The sequence below is a fragment of the Rhipicephalus microplus genome, chromosome 3 (assembly GCF_043290135.1).
Source record: "Rhipicephalus microplus isolate Deutch F79 chromosome 3, USDA_Rmic, whole genome shotgun sequence".
Lineage (NCBI taxonomy): Eukaryota > Metazoa > Arthropoda > Arachnida > Ixodida > Ixodidae > Rhipicephalus > Rhipicephalus microplus.
This window is the reverse complement of record NC_134702.1, coordinates 166,787,991-166,812,952: the sequence shown is the minus strand read 5'-3', so window position 1 is coordinate 166,812,952 and position 24,962 is coordinate 166,787,991. Positions and strand designations below refer to the sequence as shown.

Here is a 24,962-nt window from a genome sequence, read left to right as displayed (position 1 = left end):
AACTTAATAGACGGATGGAAATTGTTAAACTTTTGAATGAAACCAAGCAGACTTGCTTCATCATGTGTCCAGACAAGAAAAATATCGTCAATGAAGCGCCTATAGTAGAGAGGTTGAAGCATGTTTTTACCTAAAAATTCGCATTCCAGAATGCCCATAAAAATGTTGGCGTAGTTAGGGCCTACTTTCGTACCCATTGAGGTGCCGTTGGCTTGTACATAGTGAATGTTGTTAAACTCAAAATTGTTTAATTCAAGGATAAGTTTCAAAAGAGTACCAAGCGCTTCTTTATCAATAGTTTTATCTAAAGGGGAATTTTCATAGGCCTTTATTACTGCAGAAATACCATCTTTATGCGGTATGTTGGTGTATAGTGATGCTACGTCCAGCGTTACTAACATTGAACCAGATGGAACATGAAGATCTACAATTTCTTGAAGGAAATGGTTGGTGTCTTTGATGAATGACGGAAATGTGGCTGGAATCTTGTTTATGAGGGAGTCAACGTAACGAGATAAATTTTCGGTAACGGTGCCGATTCCGGAAATGATGGGGCGGCCGGGATTATTCTGCTTGTGAATTTTAGGAAGCATATAAAATCTTCCCGCTACGGGACTGAGTGGTACCAAAGAGCGGACTGTCTTTTCATCTAATTTACCATGTTCTAGTAAAGACGTAAGTGCGTCCTTAAGCTTAGATTTAAATTCGCTGGTAGGATCGGAGGGCAAAGCTTTGTAAAAAGTGGCATCTGAAAGTTGCCTCTCGGCCTCGCTTATTCTTATAAGCGAGGCCGAGAGGCCTCGCTTATAAGAATATATATTCTTATATATATTCTTATAATATATATTCTTAGAATATATATTCTTAGAATATATATTCTTAGAATATATATTCTAAGAATATATATTATAAGAATATATATAAGAATATATATTCTTAGAATATATATTCTTATATATATAAGAATTTCTTATATATATAAGAATTCTTATATATATAAGAATTTCAATGCTTGCGATGAATGGAGGCAGGCGTGCTTTCGTCTGAGCACATTGTAAGCAAGAATAAGTCGAGATGGGTGTAAACGACTTGTCATCCAGTGCATTCCCCCACGGAGGTTCTATCAACACCGTCTGGAGGGAGCGAAAAGCATCACTCCCGAACAGGACGGAGTTTTAGGGTGGATTCAGGCGAGTTTTTGTTTACACACATCAAAGAGCTTTTTGAGGTCAACATGGACGTAAATTTTTACATCAATTGAAAGAAAAAAATCACGTTCGCAACCTTCCCATGCGCAAGCGTAACTTCAATTTCATTACCTTCGAAGCACCCTTTATTGATCACAGTACAAAAGCATGCACACAAGGTTCGCGTAATATTACAGTAGCATCTATAGATGGTTATACCACGAAGGACGCAAATATGATTGGCGGGTTTCCATATCGCCAGAATGAGTGATCATTCACTTTTTGACACGCGACTGTAGATCAACAATTGCGAATCAATAAATACACAAGGCCGTACACAATACACGTGGCATTGCGCATTAGTCAGACGGCACGTCTTTAAGACTCAAGAAAGCTTGTGAGCATTGAACCAAGTCTACCAGACAGCACCGCAAACTGCTCAAAACCAAACCGAGCTACCAACTAAGTAGAGTCACCACAAAGAAAGCGGGGTGACTGCGCAACCGAAAAAACTAGATTGTAAAAAAAATAAACAAAAACAACACAAATAGCGAGAAAAGCCTGTACGCAGCACGTGGACCTCATGTACCGGCACCTCTAGTGCGTTCAGTTTTGGTTTCGCCGGATTCACCGTCTGAACGACTGTCACAAACGACTGCAATTTTCGTTTCAACCGCGCGCCCCATCGTCCAAGGAAGGGCGCTTTTGTGTGAGAAGACGACATCCGGCGACCAACGACCGAGCAACGGCGCCACCGCGTCTTACTTACACCTGTAGCGAAAGGGGCGCGCATGTGTTCGAGGAAAAACAACTGACCTTCAGGGCGGACGGGAGCACGCGCACGCCCCTGAAAAACTTTTGACTGCTTCGGAGTCAGCAGTTGACGTCCAGCAAGAAGCGCAGTCGTCGGTGTCGCGAGGCTCGCGTAGGCGACGAGCATGGAGTGACCCGCGCAACGTATTGAGTCGTCGTCTACTAAGATGGCGAGATCTTCAGCGACACCCCGTCAACTCCCCTACGTGTACCAAGAGCTGGCGTGGTCCGCTTGGGACTTTTTATAGCGACTTTCTTTAACTGATCTTTTATTACAACCAGCTTTTCAATAATTGTAGTTGTTTGCACTGCATCGCACGTAGCACTTCAGGAGTGCGAGCATGACCTTTTGCTCCATAATTATTTTCTCGTATCTGTCTTTGATTTCCATCATTATGTTATTTTAATAACACTTCGCGTATTTGCGTTTTGTATGTACTTTTTTGGTGTTCTTTTGGTGCATAGTATGCTTTGTTGTTCTTTTCATCGCGTAATTTTTTTCCTATGTTATTTTTTTTCGTAATCTCCTGCCCATTGTCCTTGTTTTAATTAAACGCTTGCTTGTGTTTGAGTGCGTCGGTCAGGGTCATACATCACCACACGTGCAACCCCACACGGGTCAACCGACCTGCAAATGAATTTGAGATGTGCCACTTCGAGGCCTTTCAGAAGTCGCAGGCCGAAGCGTAAAGTGGAACCCTGCGAGTCTGCCGCACGTCGATGTGAGATCGGCGGGGCCTCACCCGAAGTGTGTGACAACGACAAGAAATCTCTAGCACTGCGCACAATATTTTCACTTTTGAAAATCTAGGTTCACAATAAATTGCGGCGTAAGAGACTTTCGCACCCTAAACAATCACACTAACAGTGATGATAAATAAGGCAATTAAAACGATTCGTTAAAACAATTACAGAGAGATATAGGTTGTGCCAAAAACCTTTCGCTTTATAGCCTGGAAACCGGCAATATATATATATATATATATATATATATATATATATATATATATATATATATATATATATATATATATATATATATATATAAAATAAACTAGCTTCTTAAGTTACAACGTAGTTTATTTCTTTCGACGTTTCAGCCAATCAATACTTAACCCCCTAATCATTCATGCCGACCTTGTTTAAAGTCACGATGTTTGGTATGTAAAGCGATGCGAGAAACAGACAAAGTAACCAGCACACAATTCAAGTTTTCGGTTAACATACGAGGAAACCTAACATGCGATTCCTCTAATGTGGTATACCTACTCGAATGCAACGTGTGTAGTATGCAGTACATCGGACAAAAAGAAACACTAGGATTCGTTTCAATAATCACAGAGCACATGCGAAATCATCCCCAAGTCTACTACCTCTATCAAAACATCTCAACCTTCCCGACCATGCATTCAACAAACTATCAGTAAGTCTTAAAAACGGGATTTAAAACCGAGAACGTGAACAACGAGAGTCATACTTCATCCACCGATTTAACACCCTCTAAGGAGGAATAAATAAGAATCCGGGTACAGCTGCAGCAATTAAAGCATTACAGCTGTCGTCTGTTTCTCTTTCTACCTTACTAACCAATCAATTGTGCCAAGCATGACATGTCCAACAGCAACCCTGTGCCATTTCAGGAGGCCCCTCCTGCGTAATCCAAGAGGGGGCCAGAATTGACATTGCAGCCGCTTGCCAGCCTCTGCGGCAATGCGCAGCGCCCCTCTTTCAAGGACGAGACGTTCGCGTGGCAGTGAGTAGTAAAAGGCTTAAACTTCTTGAAAGAAGAATTTTTCTCCACTACGAACCACCAGAGCTATGCGGCGTCGTCTGGTCGGGAACAATACATTTGTGGAAGGAAGGACATGCAGACCGCGGACATCTTAAAGTGATCGTCGGGGGAAAAAAGATAAAGGCGGAAGAGGATGGTCGGGGGGGGGGGGGTATCTCATGCTTTCGTTGATTTTTTTTTTTCGCATACTCTCTCTCCTTTAAGATTGTACAAAGCTGAACACCAACAAACAGTACCCCCATATCTGATGAAGGCCAGATCCTGGCAGAAACGTCGAAAGAAATAAACTATGTTGTATCTTTTAACGGAGGATATACTTGACTACTTGCAACGCTACGGCCACTACACCCCCATGCCTGCATTTATATATCAGTGAACGTATTGTGAAGCCAGTGCGCAGTTGCTAACAGAGTTTTGCTCGAGGCTAGGTGAACTTGTCCTCGCTGTAGATTAGACGCCAGCAGTTGAACATCCAGCCGACCTTTGTGTACGCTCCCAGAGCAGGGGTAATCACTCCTGCGAAGCAATAGCCCGCAATCTTGTCAACGGAACACGAGCAAGGTCAGCCCCGTGTTGAAGTGCGAAAACAGACGTCACGTTTCTAAACACGGACGCAACGCGTGGTCTCGTTCGACTGCGTACGGCATCACGTGTCGCAGCACGCGCAGGCTGCACGTGACCCTGGGGAGCGCGCGTCAGCGGAAAACACCAGTGATAAAAGCCCCAAAGATGGGCTGACCAGACAGGAGATTGCGAAACATACACGACTTTCCAATATTCCTCGAGCATAGCTTTGCTCCCTTATCAGTGGAATGTGCATATGATGCCGCGAGCGAACGAGCAGGTCGTGCGGAGAACAGCGTGCCCCAAAGTTACGAGGATAAGCAGGACTTGGTTATTTTTTACGAAGCACAATTTTCGGCGAGCATCCCCGTATTACACGTTCTCACGGGGGTTAAATGCCTTTCTTTGTGTATAAGAAATGAGACAACAGATTTGAATAGTAATAGGTAGGATTTAGCATCCCCAAACCACGATATGATTATAAATGGCACCGCAGTGGAAGAATCCGCAAATTTTGACCACCTGGGGTTTATATTTGTGCACATGGGCCTAAAGCGTTTTCACTTCGATCTGAAATGGGACAGCCGTGTTCAGGTTTCGATCCCGCGCCCTGCGAATCAGCACTCGAGCAAAAAATTGCCCGCAGCTTCCCTCGGGGGAACACTGAGGAGGATGCGGACCATATAATTGGTGAACGGGGTGTTAAAGTGCGACTTACTTGGGTCGATGGCTAAATTGGTTAACGTGGTTGTGAAATGGGGTGTTAAATTGCGACTTACTTGGGTCGACGGCTAAATTGGTTAACGTGGTTGTAGGAGGGGGTGTTAAATGAGTGAACACGTACACACGTATGCGAAAGGGCGGCGCTGGTCGAAGGGACGTCGATCATTGTGTTTGTGGATTCGTTGGAATTCATTTCACCGCGACCTTGGACGTCGACGCGCCGTACAAACCAACCGACGAGCGGCAACTGAGCGAGCGAGCGCCGACCTTGAGTATATATACAGCTCGACGGCGCATGCACTGTCAGCTGTTGAATGTTCTCGAAGCGCGACGCCACATGCGCGTCCACTGGAGAATCAGGAGAATTGTAGATGTCGAGCGCGGTGTGTAGAGGAGGAAGGGCGCACAGATGGTGGAGGAGTGAAGCGCGCGCGGTGTGTAGAGGAGGAAGGGATGCACAGATTGTGGAAGAGTGGGCGACGGCGCGACGGCGCATGCGCGCGCGTCAGCTGTCGAATGTTCGAGAAGCGGTGCGGACGGCGCGGACGGCGCACTACAAGGCGCGAGTATAAGATGCTTCCGCATCTAAAATAGCTATACTAGACGACTGCTACGGGCCAGACAAAACATTTCGGTCGGGTATCCTCCTTTCTTACTATGATTCTGCGGGGCATTCGAGGCGCTTAGAAATGACCATCATATCATTTTAATCAACTTGTTTTGCATCGTATCACCGTGCGCAAGCAAACAATCTCTTCCATGTCACAACGCTTCGAAAAATAAGAAAGATGACAGAAAACAAAAAGCTTCTGCAACTAATCATTCTGTAGCTAGACATCACTTGTGTCGTACACTTCCTTTTGTTTTCGTATTCCTTTTTTTCTGCTTATCGTGATGTCATCTCGTTACTATAAATGCATATATTCATTTCATACACAGCAAAAACGCCGCAAACGATGCATCGGTTCATATGCTTCATTTTTCCGCACGAACCACAGTGTCCTAGTTTTTTCTATGGGACGTGGTTTGCAGAAAACATTCATCGCTTGAAGCGCATCCACAGCTCGAATATGTAACGTTTCGTCGCCCATGCACTTGCTACTCGCAACCCTCTGAATTTCAAGGCTGCACCACAACGCGATCTTTTTTTTTTTTTTTAAGAAAAGAGAAGACATCATTGCAAAGACGTACCACACTGCTCATTAGACCAAGGGTAAGTAAATTATATCCCTGTGGGCTTCCAGTGAATGAATGAATAAACTTTTTTAAAAGTCCGGCAGTTTTCGCCGGGCGAAATGGGGGAAGAGGGCATTAACCCCAGTCCCTTCCTACCCTCCATCGATTATAATGGCGGTGCCTCAGGTGACCACTCGAAGATGTATGCCAGTTCGAGTATCCTTCTTTCATACCTGTACATTATTTTTTTTTATATTGCGGGAACTATATGAAGTCTCCATACCAATCTTGCGCAGCAGCCAGTGTATGCACAAAACGATGTATTAAGGAGAGAAAATAGCAGAAGGTTGTCTTGAAAGGCCAGTTCGAAGGGCCGAGAGGAAACATCTTCTGCAGTCACTTTAGAGAGGCTCACGCAATATTACGCATCCGCAAAAGCAGACAACGTCCACAACGTCCGTGACATATGTGTGTGACGACGGCATTCAGCTTTGTGAAACAGATACAAGGCGCCCCAGTAAGCACTCCATCACTGTCCGAGACCTCATTAGAGGCTTGGAACATAGAGACCTGTTTACGAGACCGACTCAATGATCTCGGTATGCTGCTTCAAATATGTTCGAGAAAGACGTTCTTTCATTCAGTGAGCACATTTGTACTTTCTGTGTGCCATAACTCGACAACAAAAAATGCGTTCCAAGTTGAATCACTTGTAGAAATTGCCACGCGCGTGGCAAGCAGCACGTGTGAGCTTGTGGTGGGTGCAGCGTGACTGTAGCACGAATTATTGCTACAAGTATAAGAAAGTGTGGCACACGCGTCGAGCGTACAGTAAACAGAGTATCCTAGGAAAAGCGTGAACAACCAAGCAGACACAACAACGGAAAGCTAGCTGCACAACGAATTCGTCACTGGCTGCGTCGGCAGTTTGGCTTTCACTCCGTGCAAACACGTCCCACAGAGTGGGGAAGAGAGGGCGAAATTGACATTTCCGGGGATAGAAGCGTGGGACGGGACCCGTGAAGGCTGCTGTCGAGAACGCAACACATGCCACACGATGCGTGAAGGCTCTTTTCACTGCTGCTTCTTGCCTCCGTCAAACGACGAACGGAGCCCCGCGGACGCGTGCCGAGGAAAATGAGAGTGCACGCAGTGCATACAAGGGTCAAGACAAGCCAATTCGGTATCAGAGCATGAACGGGAGTGGGCCAAAGAAAGGCGAAATCCCGTCCAATTGAGGTATCCAAATAAAGGCTACCGTCATTTAAAAAGCTTCGCCATGTATGCAATAAAGAAAAATTAGGTGATGGCATGCGTCTCACAGCAGCCTGTCATAAGCCGCGCCTTTCCAGGGTTATATGTAGGACTTAAGCTGTTCTTTCAGTGATTTATTATAGTTATTTTTACATACAGCAAACTGAGTTGGGCGCGGGAATGGGTTTTCTTTACAAGGACAGTCAACAGAAAAGCAATGTAATCCCACAACGTAGAAATAAAAAAAGAAAACAAGATAATAGCTCTGCATATCCACAGAGCGAATGATGGCGAGTGGCCGAACCACTGGGGATCATCGGACAAACGTGAATACCCGTGCACTGATCACTCTACATCAAATAATGAGTAGTAATGTTTGCGATCTTAGCGACCCTGTTATGAAACTACCAACAATCGCACACTTTCAAACTGTGTACGAAGCTGCGTTAGAAGAATTCACGCTTGAAGCGGGCATCAGTGCCATTTACGTCGGGGAGCATAGGCTTCTTGCGTTTCATTTCAGCTTCCCGAGCTCTAAACTCTGGGTTCGCTTGCCTTCGTTGTCGTGTAACTTCGTGAGCTCTCAACTGCGGGTACGCTTGCGGACACTCTCACGCCGCTTCGGTTTTGCGAGCCCTCAGTGTTGCAGTCGAGCTTCCTGACGCCATCTTTAAGCGTGAATTCGCCGAACGCAGCTTCGGGCGAGTTCTTGGCGAGGGACACCTACGTACCCGTAGTCGGAGTGCGAGAAGAGAAGAGCGGTAAAACCCCTTGATTTTAAAGAGCGGGCGCCGCAAGCGCTTCTGGCGGTCGCCATTCATGGGTGGATGAAGGGATGTATCCAGCTGTGCCCTTTAGATCGGGCGGCGGCTCACGCCACCTACCCATGAAGTGCAATCACTATGTGTGGAAGAATTGAATTTCCCTCACGCCTTGGTTTTAGCCACCAATCAGTTAGCCTCCTCCTGGTTATTGACCCATTTAAAACCTATTTTGCCTTCACTGTCCCTAAGTCCCTATGCTTTGAAAAATTCCGCGCCATTATGTTGGACTATAGGGTGGAGCCATTTACAGAACATTATCAAATGTTCAGCCGTTTCCTCTTACTCTCCACGCGCACTACATAACGTGTTCGTCTTTGGCTCGGTACGTCTTCGTCCGTAAACTTTCGTTCTGGCCTCGAACAGCAGAGAGCTACGCCGAGAATCATCGTAGATCTCTTCTTTTGCAATTTACTGCTTGAAAAATCGGTAGGTCTCCAATGATGCTTTCGTAAGCATTCTAATCTGCCACATGTTCCTCTCTGTTTCCTTCACCTTTTTTTAATCCAATGTTTCCTTCTGACTTGGTATTTCGCTGCTGTCTAGATACTTGCTTTACGATTTCCGAGTTCGATTACTCCTTTTAGTATCAACATTTTTCTTATACAAATAGCTGAAAATGCTCCTAGCCCCACGCCCCTGTCCCATTTTTCTCAATCGCTCCTCAAGTTTTATCTTGCTGCTAGGTTCCCTGCACTCGAACGATGTTCATCCCATGTCACCTTGTACCCCTTGATTTGGGCTAATTCCGTATGATACCAAAGCAAGTCTAATTATGCCACGTTGCTTAATTTCTAATCTTGCTTGAACCGTTGACCTCATGCACAAGATTGCATTGCCGAACGTAAAACCCGGTACTATGACACCTTTCCAAATCCCTCTCACAACGTCATACTTATTGTAGGTCCACAGTGCCCTATTCTTCATTACAGCCGCGTTCCTGTTACCCTTGGTCATAACGTATTTTTGTGCTCCCTTAGGTGCTCAGCCCCGTTGTTTATTCATACGCCCAAGTATTTGCATTTATCTACTAATTCTAGCGTGACTTCCTGTATCTTTTGCTCACTGCCTTCGTTATAATTAAAAATCATGATTGCCGATTTTTCCCTACTGAACTTCAAATCTAACCTATCCCTCTCATTATACAAGATGTCTAATAATCCTTGCAGATCTTCCTTGTTATCGGCTGTTAGTACTATATCATCTGCATACATAAATGCTAGAAATGACTGTTCAACGTCTTCTCCTTGCTTGGCAAAAAAGAGGCTGAAACCAAGTGGACTTCCCTTTAATTAGGCTTCTATAGTCCCTCTTGATACAGCATAAATAACAAAGGTGACAAGGGACATCATTGTAGAAGCCCACGTTGTCTCTCTATAGGTTCGGATACCTGTTCTTCTCATTTGATGACTACGTTGATGCCATTATAGATATCGTTTAGAAGATTAGTTACTCCATTTTCACATCTAGTGTGTCCATTATTGCCCACAAGTCTTTCTGAATCGCACTATCCTAGCTCTCTCGGTATCTAGAAATGCCAGCCACGGGGGCCTGTGTTCTTTTTACGCTTTCGCAAAAACAGGGTGTCCTCCAACCTTTTTATTTACGAAACCCATTTTGTTGTTCTGATCCGAGCTTATCCCAGTAGCGCCCATCACGGGCGTAACTGTAACTAGATGGCTACGCCGAGCGCACGCCGCAAGTAGGGCCCTACTTTGCATCGCCCCTTAAAATGGCGTAAAGGATCCGCCCGAGTGGTGGCAAGAGGAAGAATTGGCGCCTCTATAATGTTATTAGGGTGGGTGGAGCAGTTGGAGGTGGCTTCCTTGTGCGCACACCAACTTGTTTTCGCCACTATTATCTTATTGCATTAACGTACGCACCGACCACCCCACGCTACTAAAAACGTTTTCGGACCGTGGTACACACATGCAGCGTGTGTACCACGGTACGAAAACCACATAGCGTGAACGGTAACACATTACCAACACTGCTAAAAGACTACTCGAACCGATCGTAGGAAGAGGCGCAGCACCTATTTTTCTCTCCGTGAACTATAGCCTCAATGCATGCTCGTTTAGACTATGGGAGCCCGTGAAAACGCAACTCGACAGTACCCGAAGTCCCATACCCGTCCGTGTCAGAATATAAATAAATCATAAGTGCAACGTATAAGCCTGCCTTTTTCTGCTATTGCTTTTTCATACGCACCCCAGCAAAACGATCGAGCGTGATGAACAAGCAGCGCGTTACGAGTGACTCGAAGAGCACGCGCTGCCGTCGCTGTATACTAGCATAGCGTGACCGAACTGGAGCACGACAGCTGCGGCGGGTGAAAACTCCCGAGGCGCGCCGTTTCCGGGTTATACCATTTGGGCGTTGCAGGCGACGCATCCGCCAATGATTGCAGCGAGCCCCGTATTCTGAGATGGTCGCTTTTGCAGTTACCGCATTTCAGCCCGCTGATTGGCTGGTTGAAAGTAGGCGCGTGAGTATAGTCGCTTCAGTCATTGGACACGCGACGTCTCACGTCACGCAAAGTGATCGATCGTCGGTGTCCCATATAACATGAGCCAGAAATTTGGAAATGAAAGACACTTCAGTGGCGAATTCAACCAAATGCGTACTACTCGCACTAGCCTGTAGGTGTTCAGGCTATCTTTTATTTCTCCCCATACTAATTATTCACATTTGCTAATTACCAATTTTTTTAATTATGGGCTGGAAACCAAAAATATGAACACTGATATGTAGAGCGCTTTCAGAAACCACCAACTATATTGTTTTCTGTACGATACGTCTAGCGCTGTTTTTTTTTTTCCGCGTTGTAAAGAAGGCCTATTGGAGCACTATAGCAGTGCGATCGCGGTCCGTCACACGGCTTCTTTTTACGTTTCGCGGGCTTTGTTTACAACGTGGTAAAAATAACAGCGCGGGACGTATCGTAGAGGTAACAATTTAGTAGGTGGTTTCTGAAAATGCTCTAGATCTCAGTGTTTATACTTTGAGTTTCCAGCCCATAACTAAAAAATGGGTGATTAGTTAATTAGTATGGGAGAAATAAAACATAGCCTGAGTACCTACAGACTAGTGCGAGTAGTATGCGTTTGCTTCAATTCGCCCCCTAAGTGCTATTCACTTTCAAATTCTTGGCTCAAGTTATGTGGGCACCCTGTATACGTCACGCAACGCAACACTGTCGCCGAAAAGCACCGCCTCAGGATACAGCCCTTTGAGACCTTATTTTCCTTTCAGAAGCGAGGGCACAGCAAAACCTTCTGGGGATTCGCGAAACAGCCATGATGGCTGGCACATTTGTCTACCACACTTATTGGCATACCATAAAGGGTCACAAGGTGTAACAGTGAATCTGCTTCAACCGATATATTATAGCGTGAAAATTCTACAGTGGTTAAGTAACGGTAAATTTAATAACATATTGACGATCCATTTCAATATTTTCCTGTTAACTTTCACTCCAAAATCTTCGATAGTGACATCACGGATATTAAACCGTTGTTTGTTTTGTGGTACTTTAGGCACATTCCCTCAACGAAATTTTACGAACCTTGGCACGTTGCGTCTGTGGATCCCTGAAATTGCGTTGTAACGTACGCCTTAGCAGGCGCCATAAAAATTACGTCACGGCAACTGTCGCGGCGATTTCGAAAGTTGCGTCACCACCCCCATCTTTCTTTTCGCGTTTTCTTAATTACAAAGCGTCTTCTCGCAGCAAGCAGGGCGTTCTAGATGCCATGAAGTAGCAATTTTTTTTTAAACGTTTTTGTCGTAGCTGCTCATCAAAGCTTATGAACACCTATTTTCCGTTCGTTTTTTTTTTCTACTTTAATTGACGTTTCACGAAAACGTCGGCTTGATTAGCCAAAGTTATTGTTCATTCTAGGTATATGAAGACACCATGTTTGCTGTTTTTACCATATACGGTGTTTTCTGTACCGCGTTATCTCTAAACAAAGAGTTGCAAGAGCGAATACCTTCACTAACAATGTACAGACAACCGCCCCACCGCGGTGGTCTAGTGGCTAAGGTACTCGGCTGCTGACCCGTAGATCGCGGGATCGAATCCCGGTTGCGGCGGCTGCATTTCCGATGGAGGCGGAAATGTTGTAGGCCCGTGTGCTCAGATTTGGGTGCACGTTAAAGAACCCCAGGTGGTCGAAATTTCCGGAGCCCTCCACTACGGCGTCTCTCATAATCATATTGTGGTTTTGGGACGTTAAACCCCACATATCAATGTACAGACAACCACGAATTTTGTGGAACACGCGAGTGCCTGTCAAACTGCCTGCCCGCACCATCTATATAGCGATGTGCCATCTACTGTCGACCGCAGTGCTAGGCCGCAAACGGCTCTTGTGTTTATTCACTGACTTTCCCATTTTCTACTGCCGCGTAGCGCATTGTTGAGTTCGCAGCTTTTACGCAAAGCGCTTATCTGCAGTACGAACGTCACATTTCTATTTTTATAGCAGGATAAACGTTATCGCGGCGTGCCGCAAATGGCGTTCTGTCTGCTAAGTATCACTTCGTGATAAAATTTGTGACTGATAACAGTTATGCTCACAAACTGCTCTCGAGGCCGAAGCACGTATAGACGCAGATGCCAAAAAGCACCTCACGTTAACAAAAAGCGAAAGGTGAAAATTATTTCTACTAAGTCAGAAAGTAGACATTGTTTAAGAGAATGAAACGTCTCGGGCGCCGCGCGGCCGTCGATTGGCGCTTACATAACGTAAATGTCGCGAAGAGTTTTTGGGCCGCGCGCTCGCGTGGTACGTAAAACTTTTGTGGTCGACTGTGTCTACGTCACTCACTGTCCGTTCAGTAGTCATGTTTTCATCATTACAGCAGATGTATTATTGAACTATGATACCTGATGCAATTCAAAAATATATATCAAATGGACACACGAGCGCAGAAACGCGATCAACATTGTCACGTGGAATTGATAATTACTGGCTGCAGCTGTCACTCAATTAGCTCCTAGTTCCCCGGAACGTACGTAGCTTTCAATATCTGCCTAATTGAATAATTTAATTACTCAACGATTACAGCGATGTATGGCGTATATAAGTTCACGGCTCCGCACAAAAATTTTATCTCTTAGTTATCCTAATACAGGACCCTAATTGCCTCCGCCGCTTTCATGATGCGGCCACGAGGGCATAAAACGCACAACGCTGTGACCCCACGACTATCCGAAGCTTAAGGACAATGGGTTTCTCACATGCAGCTTTTTTTTTTTTGCGGATGACGTCAGAATGCAGCTTGTCTTTGGCGGATGACGTCTGTGCCTCGGACGACAAGGAAGGAACGGTGGATTATTGATTGACTGTAACCCCCGAATGCAGAGATGTTACTTGGCTCGCGACTTCGACTTGACTTGAGCAAGTCGGTGTGAAGCAAGCAGCGGACTTCAAAACGCCCAAGTCAGCCTTCGCGTTTCATAGATGCTCAGGCTGTCTTGCTTGGTCAAGTCAAGAACGAGCTTCAAAGCAGAAACACGCTGCACGCCTGCTAACGAGGGTAATAATGATGTTGTTCGCGTAAGGCATGCATTACATAAAACAAAACCATGCGTTTTGAAACAACTATAAAAACGAAGGGCCACAAGCATATTCTTGCCATTTTACGGCTAACGAGCGGCACGTGGTGCCTGCCGCCACAGCGATGCGCAGTGTTGCTTCTGTAAAGCGTTCGTTGCCCACTGGTTTTAGTGGCCACCCAAATGCGGGGCGTTTCTCCACGGTTGCTTGTTTGGAGGCGAAACAAGCATCGCGTTGGGTTCTTCCGTCGTTTTTTTTTTTTTTTTCAATCGAACGCCATGGCATGTATTTGTGCTGACCTGGCTCACGAGGTGGCGCGATTTTCATGGTATTTGCCATTCTGTTCGCCTGTGTGCATGCCTGTAACGGGCTAGGTCGCAATTATTATGAAAAAAAAAAAACAAGTTCTGGGAACAAATGTGATTCGTATCCTTTTGTTGAGCTTGGTAAACAAGAGAAAAAGCGGGGGTCAGGACATTGCCCTCAGCAGAATTCTGTCTCGTGGGGTGCAGCAATGTATCGCTGCATGATGGTGACACGGATAAAAAAAAAACCGTGATAGGGGCACCTCTTTCTTATGGGTGTGTAATTTTACGTAACGTTGTGCTACAAGCGATGCCTTTCTGAGCGAGAAACAGCGCCCTAGACGGGACGAAAGGATAGACGAGGCAAACGGACACAGCACCGAGTCAATTTTTTTTTTTTTACCGAAAGAGACGGAAAATGTTGTCGTGTTATAGAAAAACAGAAATAGCCTTTGCGGTTACGGAACACTTCGGCGTTGTCGACACCGGGGCTATTAATACGCACGTGTGCGTAGTCGACACAACCTGTAACGCAAGGAACTCAGCCACTTCATAACAGTCCACCGGCAGCGGAAAGCGCACCAGCATCGCGTACAGGTGCTTTGCGATGAGTAGCGTAACTTTTCCGACTGCACGGCACACTGTCGACTACGGAATGCGGACGAAATTTCCAATGACTGGTTGGAATGTGCCAGCGCTGTAAAACCTGAGAGCCATCAGTAGCTGTAACACTGGATGCACGGGCTGTCTTCGGTTGTCCCCACTTTCCCGGAGCGGCAACATAACGAGCAGCTGCCCCACGGCGTTCTTCATGAATCTATACCTAGCGTGGAATTGTTGCTCGTCGTACAACTCCATCGGATTTCCTTGGTCACGTAAAGCGGTTCCAAGAATCTTCGGCAGGCAGTGCGCCTCAAAAAATGCTACGCTTATGGCAAGGCAAGCAAACTCAAAAGCGGCCACTTTTCACGCGACGTCCATTCGAGAGGTGGCCATGTTGGAATAACGCGTGAAGTCGCTTTCAAGCTAGCCCCGCAGCTGACTTGAAACTTGTCCTGACTTCGACCGAGCCAAGTCGCCTTCAAGTCATCCGCAAGTTCGAGAACGATTTATGGCGACCGGCAAGACTGTCTTGATTCAAGAACGAGTCAAGTACGAGTCAAGTAACATCTCTGCATTCGGGGGTTAGAAATTTGTGTCATAACATGCAGCTTAGTTTCTTAAGGTCAGGTTCAGAGGCACATGAAACAGAGAAACAATGAGCGAAATGGCTCACGGTCCGTGCAGACGATGTTGTAATATGCATTTTCTTTTTTTCCTCAGGTTTTTAGCTCAAGCAGTTAATAGAAAACGCCTAAAGGCCATTTTGCGACAAGACACTGAACCTGCTGATCGCGTAGCCACTATTAAACTAGAAATTCAATCACCTTTCAGCGTATTCTTTGCGTTTGAAGGAACGGCAACAGACCTTGATGATGAACAATGCACCAACTACTTCCAACGTATCAACACATCTTTCCCATCACGAAATGCTCCATTGCTAAGGAATTTGACCGCTTCCTGGTGCTCTGTGTTGTAGGGATGACTGAAGTCTGACATAAGGAGCAGATTGTGCTAATGCACGCATTTTAGGTGTAGTTTCAACTGCATTATGGGGGTATATTCGAATATGGAGGCCCCATTCTGATGCGGAGGCTCTATCTGTTGCGTAGAGAGCAAAAAAATAAAAATAAGTGCGATATATACAGAACAGGGTCACCATTCTCGCGCAACAAGCATACGCACTTCTACGGAATGCATGTGATATCATCGCTTATCCCTGAATCAAGGAAAAGCCCAGTCCTGGCCTGTGGAGTTGCATAATGGGTTATACGGTCGAAGACCGGCGACACGCACAATACACGCAGACGAGGAAACACTGCGAAATAGGTCCAGGCCGTAAACGTGCTTGAGAATAGACGCACGGGGAAAGGTGCGTGTGGAACGTTGGAATACGTCGCTCTAATTTGCAACGCTGAAGCACCAAAACACAATTCCATGTGACCCGAGTGATGGCCACTCGTTCCAGTTAAACTTTCAAAAACCAACTTCCCAAGCGTTCCTTTTTTTTTTTTTCCGAAGGGCTCCCACGTGGAAGAGTTGGCCAAAAGGGTTCGTCTTTAACGCCCTTCAGCTGCCCTTGGCAACGGTGCAAGAGCGTCAATGTTTTTGTGTGTGGTCTGTAAAAAACATGGTAGTATTCCACAATCTGTACAATCACTTCAGTCAGGGCCATCAATGCGCGTGTTATAAACGCTTGCAAACACGGCGGCTAAGCACACTTCATTTTCGACCATAGGCGTGCATACGTCAGAAATTACCCAAATGGTGCGTATGTCAGAAACATATTTTACCTCATGCACAGCGCGATGAATCACGTTCGTCCATTAAGCCTTTCATAACGCTTCTAGCTTTTCAGTAGATTTTATAGAGTGCAACAGAAATTTGGCATTCTTTCCTTTTCCTCGTTTTCTTGTTCCGTCATTCTTTTTTGTTTTCTCATTTTCGTCTTGTCGTTTGCAATCTGGCGCCATGTTTTTCAAGCAAAAATGACGGTTCTCCACTTGAGCGCTCCCTCTTGAAAGGCCGATGACCCGATACGCGGCATATCTGCATGATGATGTTTGCCATGACTGTTTAAATACAACACACAAAGTCAACACTAAGTATCACGGTTACCGTAATCTCAACCCTTCGATTACATCCCAAAGACCTTGGTAAAAGCGAAAGAAAAAAAAAAAGCTATTTGAAGTTCGTTACGCCTAAAACAGGTATTTCCAGAGAAGGACGAGCATTTACGAGAAGAATAGCGCAACTGTTTCTACACAGCCATGACCACGTAGCAACTATTGTTCTCTTCACTGTAAAAAATAGAAAAAAAAACCATTGTTTTTGAAAGCGAAGACTACTGCATGCGTAGCAGTTTCTGGTGGCCAAGTTGCAAGCACCGCAGACACGACACATGAAAAAGAGAAAATAGGCCGTGACCACCTTGAAGAAAACTTGTCGCTGGTACTTCTAACAGCAGCAAAGAATTACATGCAGATGAAAAGTTGTGTGAAAATATGAGCGCGTTATGTAGAAGTATTTTGACCCGGACAATAAAAAAAACTTATCCGCACAGCTAAATTTGTTGTTTCTTGTACACTGTATGATGCGTTACTGCTTTCGCTGAGTCCTAACTTGACAAGTATAAGGCCCTCTTAAGAGACACACGCTGATTTTTTTTTTTTTTTTGGTGCCATGGCTCCCCGACGAATGTATAATGATTTTCAAAGAGAGTTCACCTGTCTAGTGAAAGAGAGTTTAACTTGTGGCTATAGTCGGAACTCGCAAAAAAGACTCAAAAGTTACTTCTTTTTCTTGGATTCAATGCCTAACAGGCTCAATTGGTTGGACCTGTGGTTGTGTACCATTTACTTGCATTTGCCAACTTTATTTTGTCATCTTCAAAGAAGCCATATTGAGAGTGATTCTGTGTGTCAATAAATAAATAAAACAATTTTCATAGTGTCTCAACGGCGCTAGCAGTCGTACATTTGAGTCGTGCTTCTGCAAATTTTAATCAATCGACAAAAATATGTTGTTGCAAATATCCAGAACGGGAGACTCTATCGATGAGTGGAATCAAGTGAAAAGCTTGAAAACGTGAAGAAATCTTATACCTTAAACAATCCGCTGAAAAGCTAAGATGGGAGCTCTTACGTTCCATCCTGACCTTTACCAAATGATGTAAAGCAAGGTGTTTTTTTTTTTTCGCCCGTGTTTGATAGCTAGACTAGCAGCACAGAGAAAAGGAAGCAATTACTCCGATCGCCTCACGTCTCCAACTTGCTAACATACCGTCTGGAATCTTTTTTAACGAATCGGTTCAAACAATCAATACAGGGTCCAGCTGTAGATATTCAGCGGATATACGTAGATTCTACTTTCTTCGCACTAGTATGTCATTTGTTATTGCCTGCTCTTACGATGACAGTACAATGGCTATTTGTACTAGTAGGGAAGTGCTATTTCTGCGACCATCTATACGACAGAAGGTGACTTGTAGGTAAGACAAACATCGCACGCGAGAATTTACAGTGAGAACGTAGTTACAGACTATTGTGACAATGCAGGTATCATTAGTGGGGACTGCTGGGCGACGAAAAAAAATGACGTATTGACGAGTTGGTTCATGAATGTGGCCCCCAAACTGCAACCAAGAAACTTAGTAAGCCTCGACATGTATCATTTGAAGAGTGATGGTGAATTCGAATGAAGCGTGCCCGTCAAAAACTCTACATGAGCCATTGCCATTATTGAACGTGGTGATCGGCTTGTTGAAATTCGCAAAGATTTCAAAGAGCCGACCCATCCCTGTTTGTCTATCCATCACGTAAGATGAATGACTGTAGATGAAAATTTCGGAGAAAATGAAATCTACCTTTTGCGCCAACTTTCCAACCCAGTAGCTTCTGCTTCGTAGGCGATAGTTTTGGTAAAGTGTTGACACGATTTTCACACGTTGCGAAAGATTATTTTTTTCGACATGCATTCGCATCGCTCACCACACGCCTGTACTAGAAAACACGCATTAGGCGTCTTAATTTATCTTAGAACTTTCTTCAATCCGATCGCACAAGCCCGCCCCTCCATAATGCACATCATCATGAAGAGTCGACACACTTTGCAGGACTTGCAAATTCTGCTGCTTTTGTGCGGCGCAAATAACCGAAATTACCCTCTTTCACGTGCAGCACGTGCAACTGACAGCAGCCGAGAAGCTTCCGGTGGTAAGTCATGAATGGCTGTCACCACGTGGCCAGTATGACAGGAGATCTCGCCTGCGGTTTGCTACCTTGGGACCTCCTCCTGCATACTTACTCACAATGTACATTTTTAATGCTAATAAAAAACATTGATTGATTGATTGATTGACCCAAACCTGCGTCAAACTGAGTTGAATAATTCTTAAGTAATCACAAAGCGTATAGCAAAACCGAACGTGGTTTTCCGAAATTACGGTATTATAGTCGTTTAGAGGCCTCCCGCTTCGCTTTCTAGGATTCTCGACGCCACATTTACAGCAACAATTGAAAAACTTCTGAAATGTGCACCAGTACTCCATTAACCACAGAGCAGAACATCATCACGAGAAGAAAAAGGAAGACAGCAGTAAATAAAGCGAGATTACAGGAACTGATTATTATCTGAACAATATGAATACGTTGCATCGCTGGTACAAACAATGAAGTCAAGCATTTTGTATGAAGAGTTCATTGAAACATTCACTTGGTGGAGAAATGACACTTGTGTGCACAACATATCTGAAGTCGGAATGTAAACACCGTGCGCATGAGAAAAGTTCGGCATTGAAAAATTAGATGCCAAATGATTGCTTCGGAAGTCACGTGATACGCCTCCATTGGGGTCGTTCTGAAGTCGCTGACAAGCTCTGCAAATTATTTAGATGGCGTGCCTATGAAGCGCAAGAACAATGTTTCAGGAAAGGTCGCATTAAAAGAGTTCCACGCAATAAGCATGTGCATCAGATCGACAACTCCCAACGAATATGCTACGCGCACTTTTGTCCTGGCAAGTGCTATGAAACGCGACATCATGCATAATAAGAATGTCGAGCCATTACAGGTTCACCAACCTCCGTTCGCGTCTTCCACCGACGAGAAGGCAGCGAGCGACCGTCCGTGCCGCTTGCTCCCGCGTCGGTGTCATTTTCACCGGGCCGGAGAACGCGGCAGCAGCGGAGGCGGCGCGGGCCCCACAGGCTCATCAGAGCCGGTACTTTCGGTCGAAGAAGGGCGACTCCCAGCGGAACGTGGTCTGGGGGCCGACCTTGTAGTTTTCGATGACGGCCCTGTACTTCCAGCGGCGCGGTATGCACAGCGGAGGGAGCACGATGAGCACGAACACCACGGACACGGTGCCGGGGAGCAGCAGGAGCCATGTGAGTATGCGGAGCGCCCATGCCGAGCAGTTGGAGTTGATGAGCGTGTAAGTGTTGGGCACGTAGGCACGTGTGTATGGCAGCGCAGCTACCGGCGTCAGGAAGAAAGCGACCACGGCCAGAACGGCGAGCACGTCGCGCGCCACGGTTTTGAGCAGCGCAAGCACGGATCGTGCCACGGATGATGCCGATGCGGAGGCGGCGGCGGCCATGCTTGCCGCTACTGTAACGACCGGCGAGCAGAGGCACGGGGACAGGCACTGCAGCTCCTTGACTCGTGTGCGGTGACAGAGTACTGTCGGCGGCAGCGAATGACAGGGAGCCGGCGTGCGAAGCGGCCTAGGAGCCGGCGGCGCGGGTGACAGCGAGCAGGAGCAGACGACAGCAGAGTGTAGGGATACACCGCAGCCAGTTTCAGCGGCCGCCGGCGATGAATAGCAGCGGGGAGCCGCCGCTTCTACTACAACGCCGTCGGGTGAGGAAGAGGAGCAGGCGCATGCGGCAGAGGAAGTGGAGGAAGGAGCGTGGCGGCGGCGGCTTCCCGACGAGCTGTGACTCACCGTGCCCTCGATGGGGGGAGACGGCAGCGGCACATCAGATCGTCGTCGCCAGGGCTGCGCTCGCTGCGCCACCGATGCGTGGGGCACACTGTGCTGTGCCGGCTGGCGTGGTGGCAGCAGAGACGGGAGGTGAACGAGCTGGGGAAATGACGTCGTGACTATACCGCATTCTTGATGTCTTGGTCGTGCACATAACAGGAAGACGCGCCTTGGCTGCGTGTGTCGAAGCGGGAAAGAAGAAAACGTTCCGCGGAGCAGAAAGCCGCAGTCGCTCCGAGAGATGTTTCACTTTACTGATGCGGTTCGCGAACGCCGCTCGGTGATGGCGTCGTTCCCCCGAACTGAGTTGTGCGGAACAATACAACGGGACAAGATCTCGAACAAGTCGTGTGAAATCTCGTCGGGGTGTGGTCGTGGTATGGTTAGCAATCGTAATCTGCTTTTTAACGAATGGTTGTGTAAAGTTCACTGTTGACTGCGGAATTGTAGTATGCTATTTTGTAAGAAACGGAAACAGTTTCAGTGATTTCGCTCATTGCAAAGGCGCTGTTGCCCTATGACCGTTAACGGTATCGCGGATGAGGCATTCATTCATTCATTCATTCATTCATTCATTCATTCATTCATTCATTCATTCATTCATTCGTTCGTTCGTTCGTTCGTTTTTTCGTTCGTTAGTTCATTTGTTCATTTATTCGTTCATGCATTATACTTAGATATAACGAGAAAGCATCGAAATGTATTCAGACTAACGAAATTATCCACATTGCAACACGCATGAGTTTAAGGAAGTGAGCAAGACACAGCAGGAACTCAACGGCGGCGAAATATTTTGGGAACCATGTACTACCTAGATTTTAGGTTCATGTTAACAAACTCCAGGTGGTCAAAATTTGCTGAGCCCTTCACTACGGCATTCCTCATAATCATATCGGGGTGTGTGCACGGTAAAACCCAAAAAATAACGAACAAATTCAACAATACGTGCAATAGGCTATATAGATGCGAGGCGTGGCTCCCGTTAGGCATTCTAATATATACAACATAGGGCGCAGAACAGTTCGTACGGGTTTCCGAGCTGAACGAACGCGTGGACGGGCTGCCAGGCCTGTGGCTTCCATAAAAGCCAGATAAACCAAGATACTGAAATCAAGCTAGAAAACCTTGGCGCTCCTTTTAGAGGTGAGAACGAGGGGCAGATGTTAGTTACCGGTGCTTCATGTCTCAAGCGTGATCACATTGGCGAGCGGGCCATGAAAGGATGATTTCCAACGGCCCTGTACGACGCAGGGTATACGAGAGACGTGGTGCACGGCTGCAGTGCATTATTATAGGATAATACATGTACACAATGCTTTCGTGTCATTTGCTCCCACAAAGAGGTGTCTGTCTATTAATCACAACTGTCCTATTGTATGCTACCTCCAAGGTTATCAGCTCGCCACGGCCACGCATACTATTGAGGAATATGGGTGATCATCATAACTGTACGGTATCGCCATAGTTAAAGCCCCCCCCCCCCTCCCCCTTGTTTTTTTTTTTTCATTTGTGGAGGTCTGGCTCTCAAGGCTTGTCATGGCTGTTTAATAGGGCTCAAAATAGTGACAATAATGAAGTTTAGTTTGACGCAGATAGCATGTTGCGCGAGCATTAATAAATGATACCGGAATCACATAATGTGTATAGTCTGCAAATACATTTTGAAAAAGCCTAACATTCTCAGCTTGCCAAGGAATTGCGAATGCTGACATGGAGTTGAAGTAAGCTATTATGCGGAGTTTTCTTATTTTAATTCGCCATAACCTGAAAAACATCAAACATTTAAAACCACACTTGCCAGCTCTTTGGCAATGGTGAATTGCTGTTCAAATAAGGTATTACTTCATTATTTGGCATTTGTCTTCCTTGACCATAGCCTTAAAAACACCCAACGTCTAGTATTACAGCTCGCTAAAACTTTGCCGATACTGAAATTCTCTTCAAGTAAGGTATTATAAGACACTTGGCTACTATATTCATTGATCATATTCATAAAACTTACACCAATATAAATAAAGCTTACCAACCCTGTGCCGATGCTGAAAGACTGCTCAAGGAAAGTATAAAAACTTCTCACATTTATTCTCATTCACCAAGCCTCGCTGCGCGCGGTATAGTTACCATCGCTTGTTCACTTTGGTTTGTGATCGTACCACTGAACCGCTAGTTCCTCAGACATCTATTTTCTTTTTGCACGCATTTATTTACATTGAAATACCTCTGAGTACGAGTTGAATAAAAAAAAAAACGGCGCGTTTTTTTATGTTCAAATAGAAATAACGATGTAGCATAACTGCTGTTTATGGTAAGGCAGTGCTTCCTGTATAGGAATTTGAATAACGTATATCGCAAGCGTCACTCTCTGTGGGCCAGCAGCAACCGATCAGCCTTGTACGACACCCAAAAAGTCGTTGGACCTCACGTACATGCCTGGTTCCCCGTTGCGGCCGCTCCTGGATTTCACGCTGGATTTCACTTATTTCACTCGTGGATTTCACTTATATCTTGACTTGATTTATGGCATAAGGTGATGACTACTAAAAAAAGACAAATGAAAGAGACATATTGGGTGTGAAGTAGAAACGACGGCAGCCTCATTTTAGTCGCAACATCCATAAAAACGTGTCACAGGGGCACTTCATTTGTTTTATTGTTGAGTGGTTAACAACAGGTGCACCAGTCATTGTAATATCGTCCCCTTCCGCCCTCTCGAAAGGCGCCCTGGAGCGTAAGAACTGCAATGGTTTCGAGCCTGCTGACACTGTGGTTGGTGCACATCAGAGTGCTAGTCATTTCTGCGCCGTGCGGCAACGGTGCCGTTGCTCCAGAGCTTGAGAAACTGCGATAACGCATATCTGGCCAGAATGGAGATAGTATATTGCGAAATGCGGTAACGCGGCTGCCCGGGCCGGATTTCCTTACTGCTGCCTATTGCGTACGCGAACTGAATTAGGAAAGCCATTTCTGAGCAGCATCTCGCTGCAACTGCTCGAGATTGTGTTTGCCACAGCGTTGTATATGGATTCTGTCGACGTCGATGACACGTACACGGCAATATGTTAGGTCCTCATCGCGCCACTTTTTCACTATAACGCACCTTAATATATAGATGACCAGCGCGTGAAGAGAGGGAGCGGTTGTGGAAAGAAGATGCGTGAACAATATTTTACATGCATGCCTGTGAAGCCGACGCGATGTCTAATTGACTTCTTAGTATTGCAGTCCAACATTGTTGGTACATGCCCATTTGCTGAGAAAAAAGGAGACGCACACTAAAAGGGCTGTGCACTTCGCAGTAACCGTGATTCAGAGCCAAACGATCAGTTGAGATCGGGGGCACCCTAAAAGGAACTGAACGCTGTTGACTGTCCATATCAAAGTGCACGCTGGTTAGATAGAACTCCAGAACTGGCTGACAGCATCAATCGTAACCACCCTCTATACGTAGGCTTATCCAACCAAAACGTGCTAAAATGTACAGTCCGCTATCTACGCAACTCCCTTCAGGCTATCAACGATGCCCCATTTTTTGTTTTTATTTGCGTATGGCTGACATTTCTTTGATTGATGGGCCTGAAAAGTGGTCGTCGATATTACAATGACCGTCGTACATCACAACTGATGGGCTTGTGAAGTTGTCGTCAAATAGGACAATGACCGTCGTATGTTACACAGTTTGAATGCAGGCAGTACATATAAAAAGTCGTGCGTTATCTTGACCTAGCTTCTGATACGTAGTGCAAGGCTGTCTACATCTATGATCTCTCACTGAGAGAAAACTAGGATATCCTTGTTTCACACTATCGAAACGATGAGTTGCCCTGTTTGTCTTGCCTCGACCCCCAGCTCATGTATGTCATTCAGATATGGGCTAGCACGCGCGCAACGAAGTAAATATCAATTAAATTGTGTGCAACACAGTCCAGTCGCGCCTGGTCACTGCAGTCAGCACGTACTGGCAATTGAAGGAATTTCCGCCAATATGGGAATTCATGTACGCAACTTCAAGTTAGTCGGGCCTAAACAATCATGCCCGTGCATACGCATCAAAAGAAACGGCTGCGACTCTATATACTGGCATAATTCATCGCGTATTTTTCTTATTCTGAATAATAAAATAACTACATGGTTTTATTATAGTAAAGTAAATTATCATTCCTATTATTGTTACCATT

The 24,962-nt window shown here is 45.7% G+C and overlaps 1 protein-coding gene across 1 annotated transcript in view; it reads right to left on the bottom strand.

The window, feature by feature from the left end:
- Positions 1 to 21,969, bottom strand: part of LOC119183526 (uncharacterized) — a 59,783-nt gene extending 37,814 nt beyond the window's left edge. The window contains exons 1-2 of the mRNA XM_075888145.1: positions 21,959 to 21,969; positions 19,883 to 21,019 (exon numbers count right to left, since the gene is read on the bottom strand). Of these exons, the coding sequence (XP_075744260.1) occupies positions 20,014 to 21,019; positions 21,959 to 21,969 (1,017 nt within the window). The 3' untranslated portion in view covers positions 19,883 to 20,013. The remainder of the gene's footprint in view (positions 1 to 19,882; positions 21,020 to 21,958) is intronic.
- Positions 21,970 to 24,962: the final 2,993 nt, after the last annotated feature.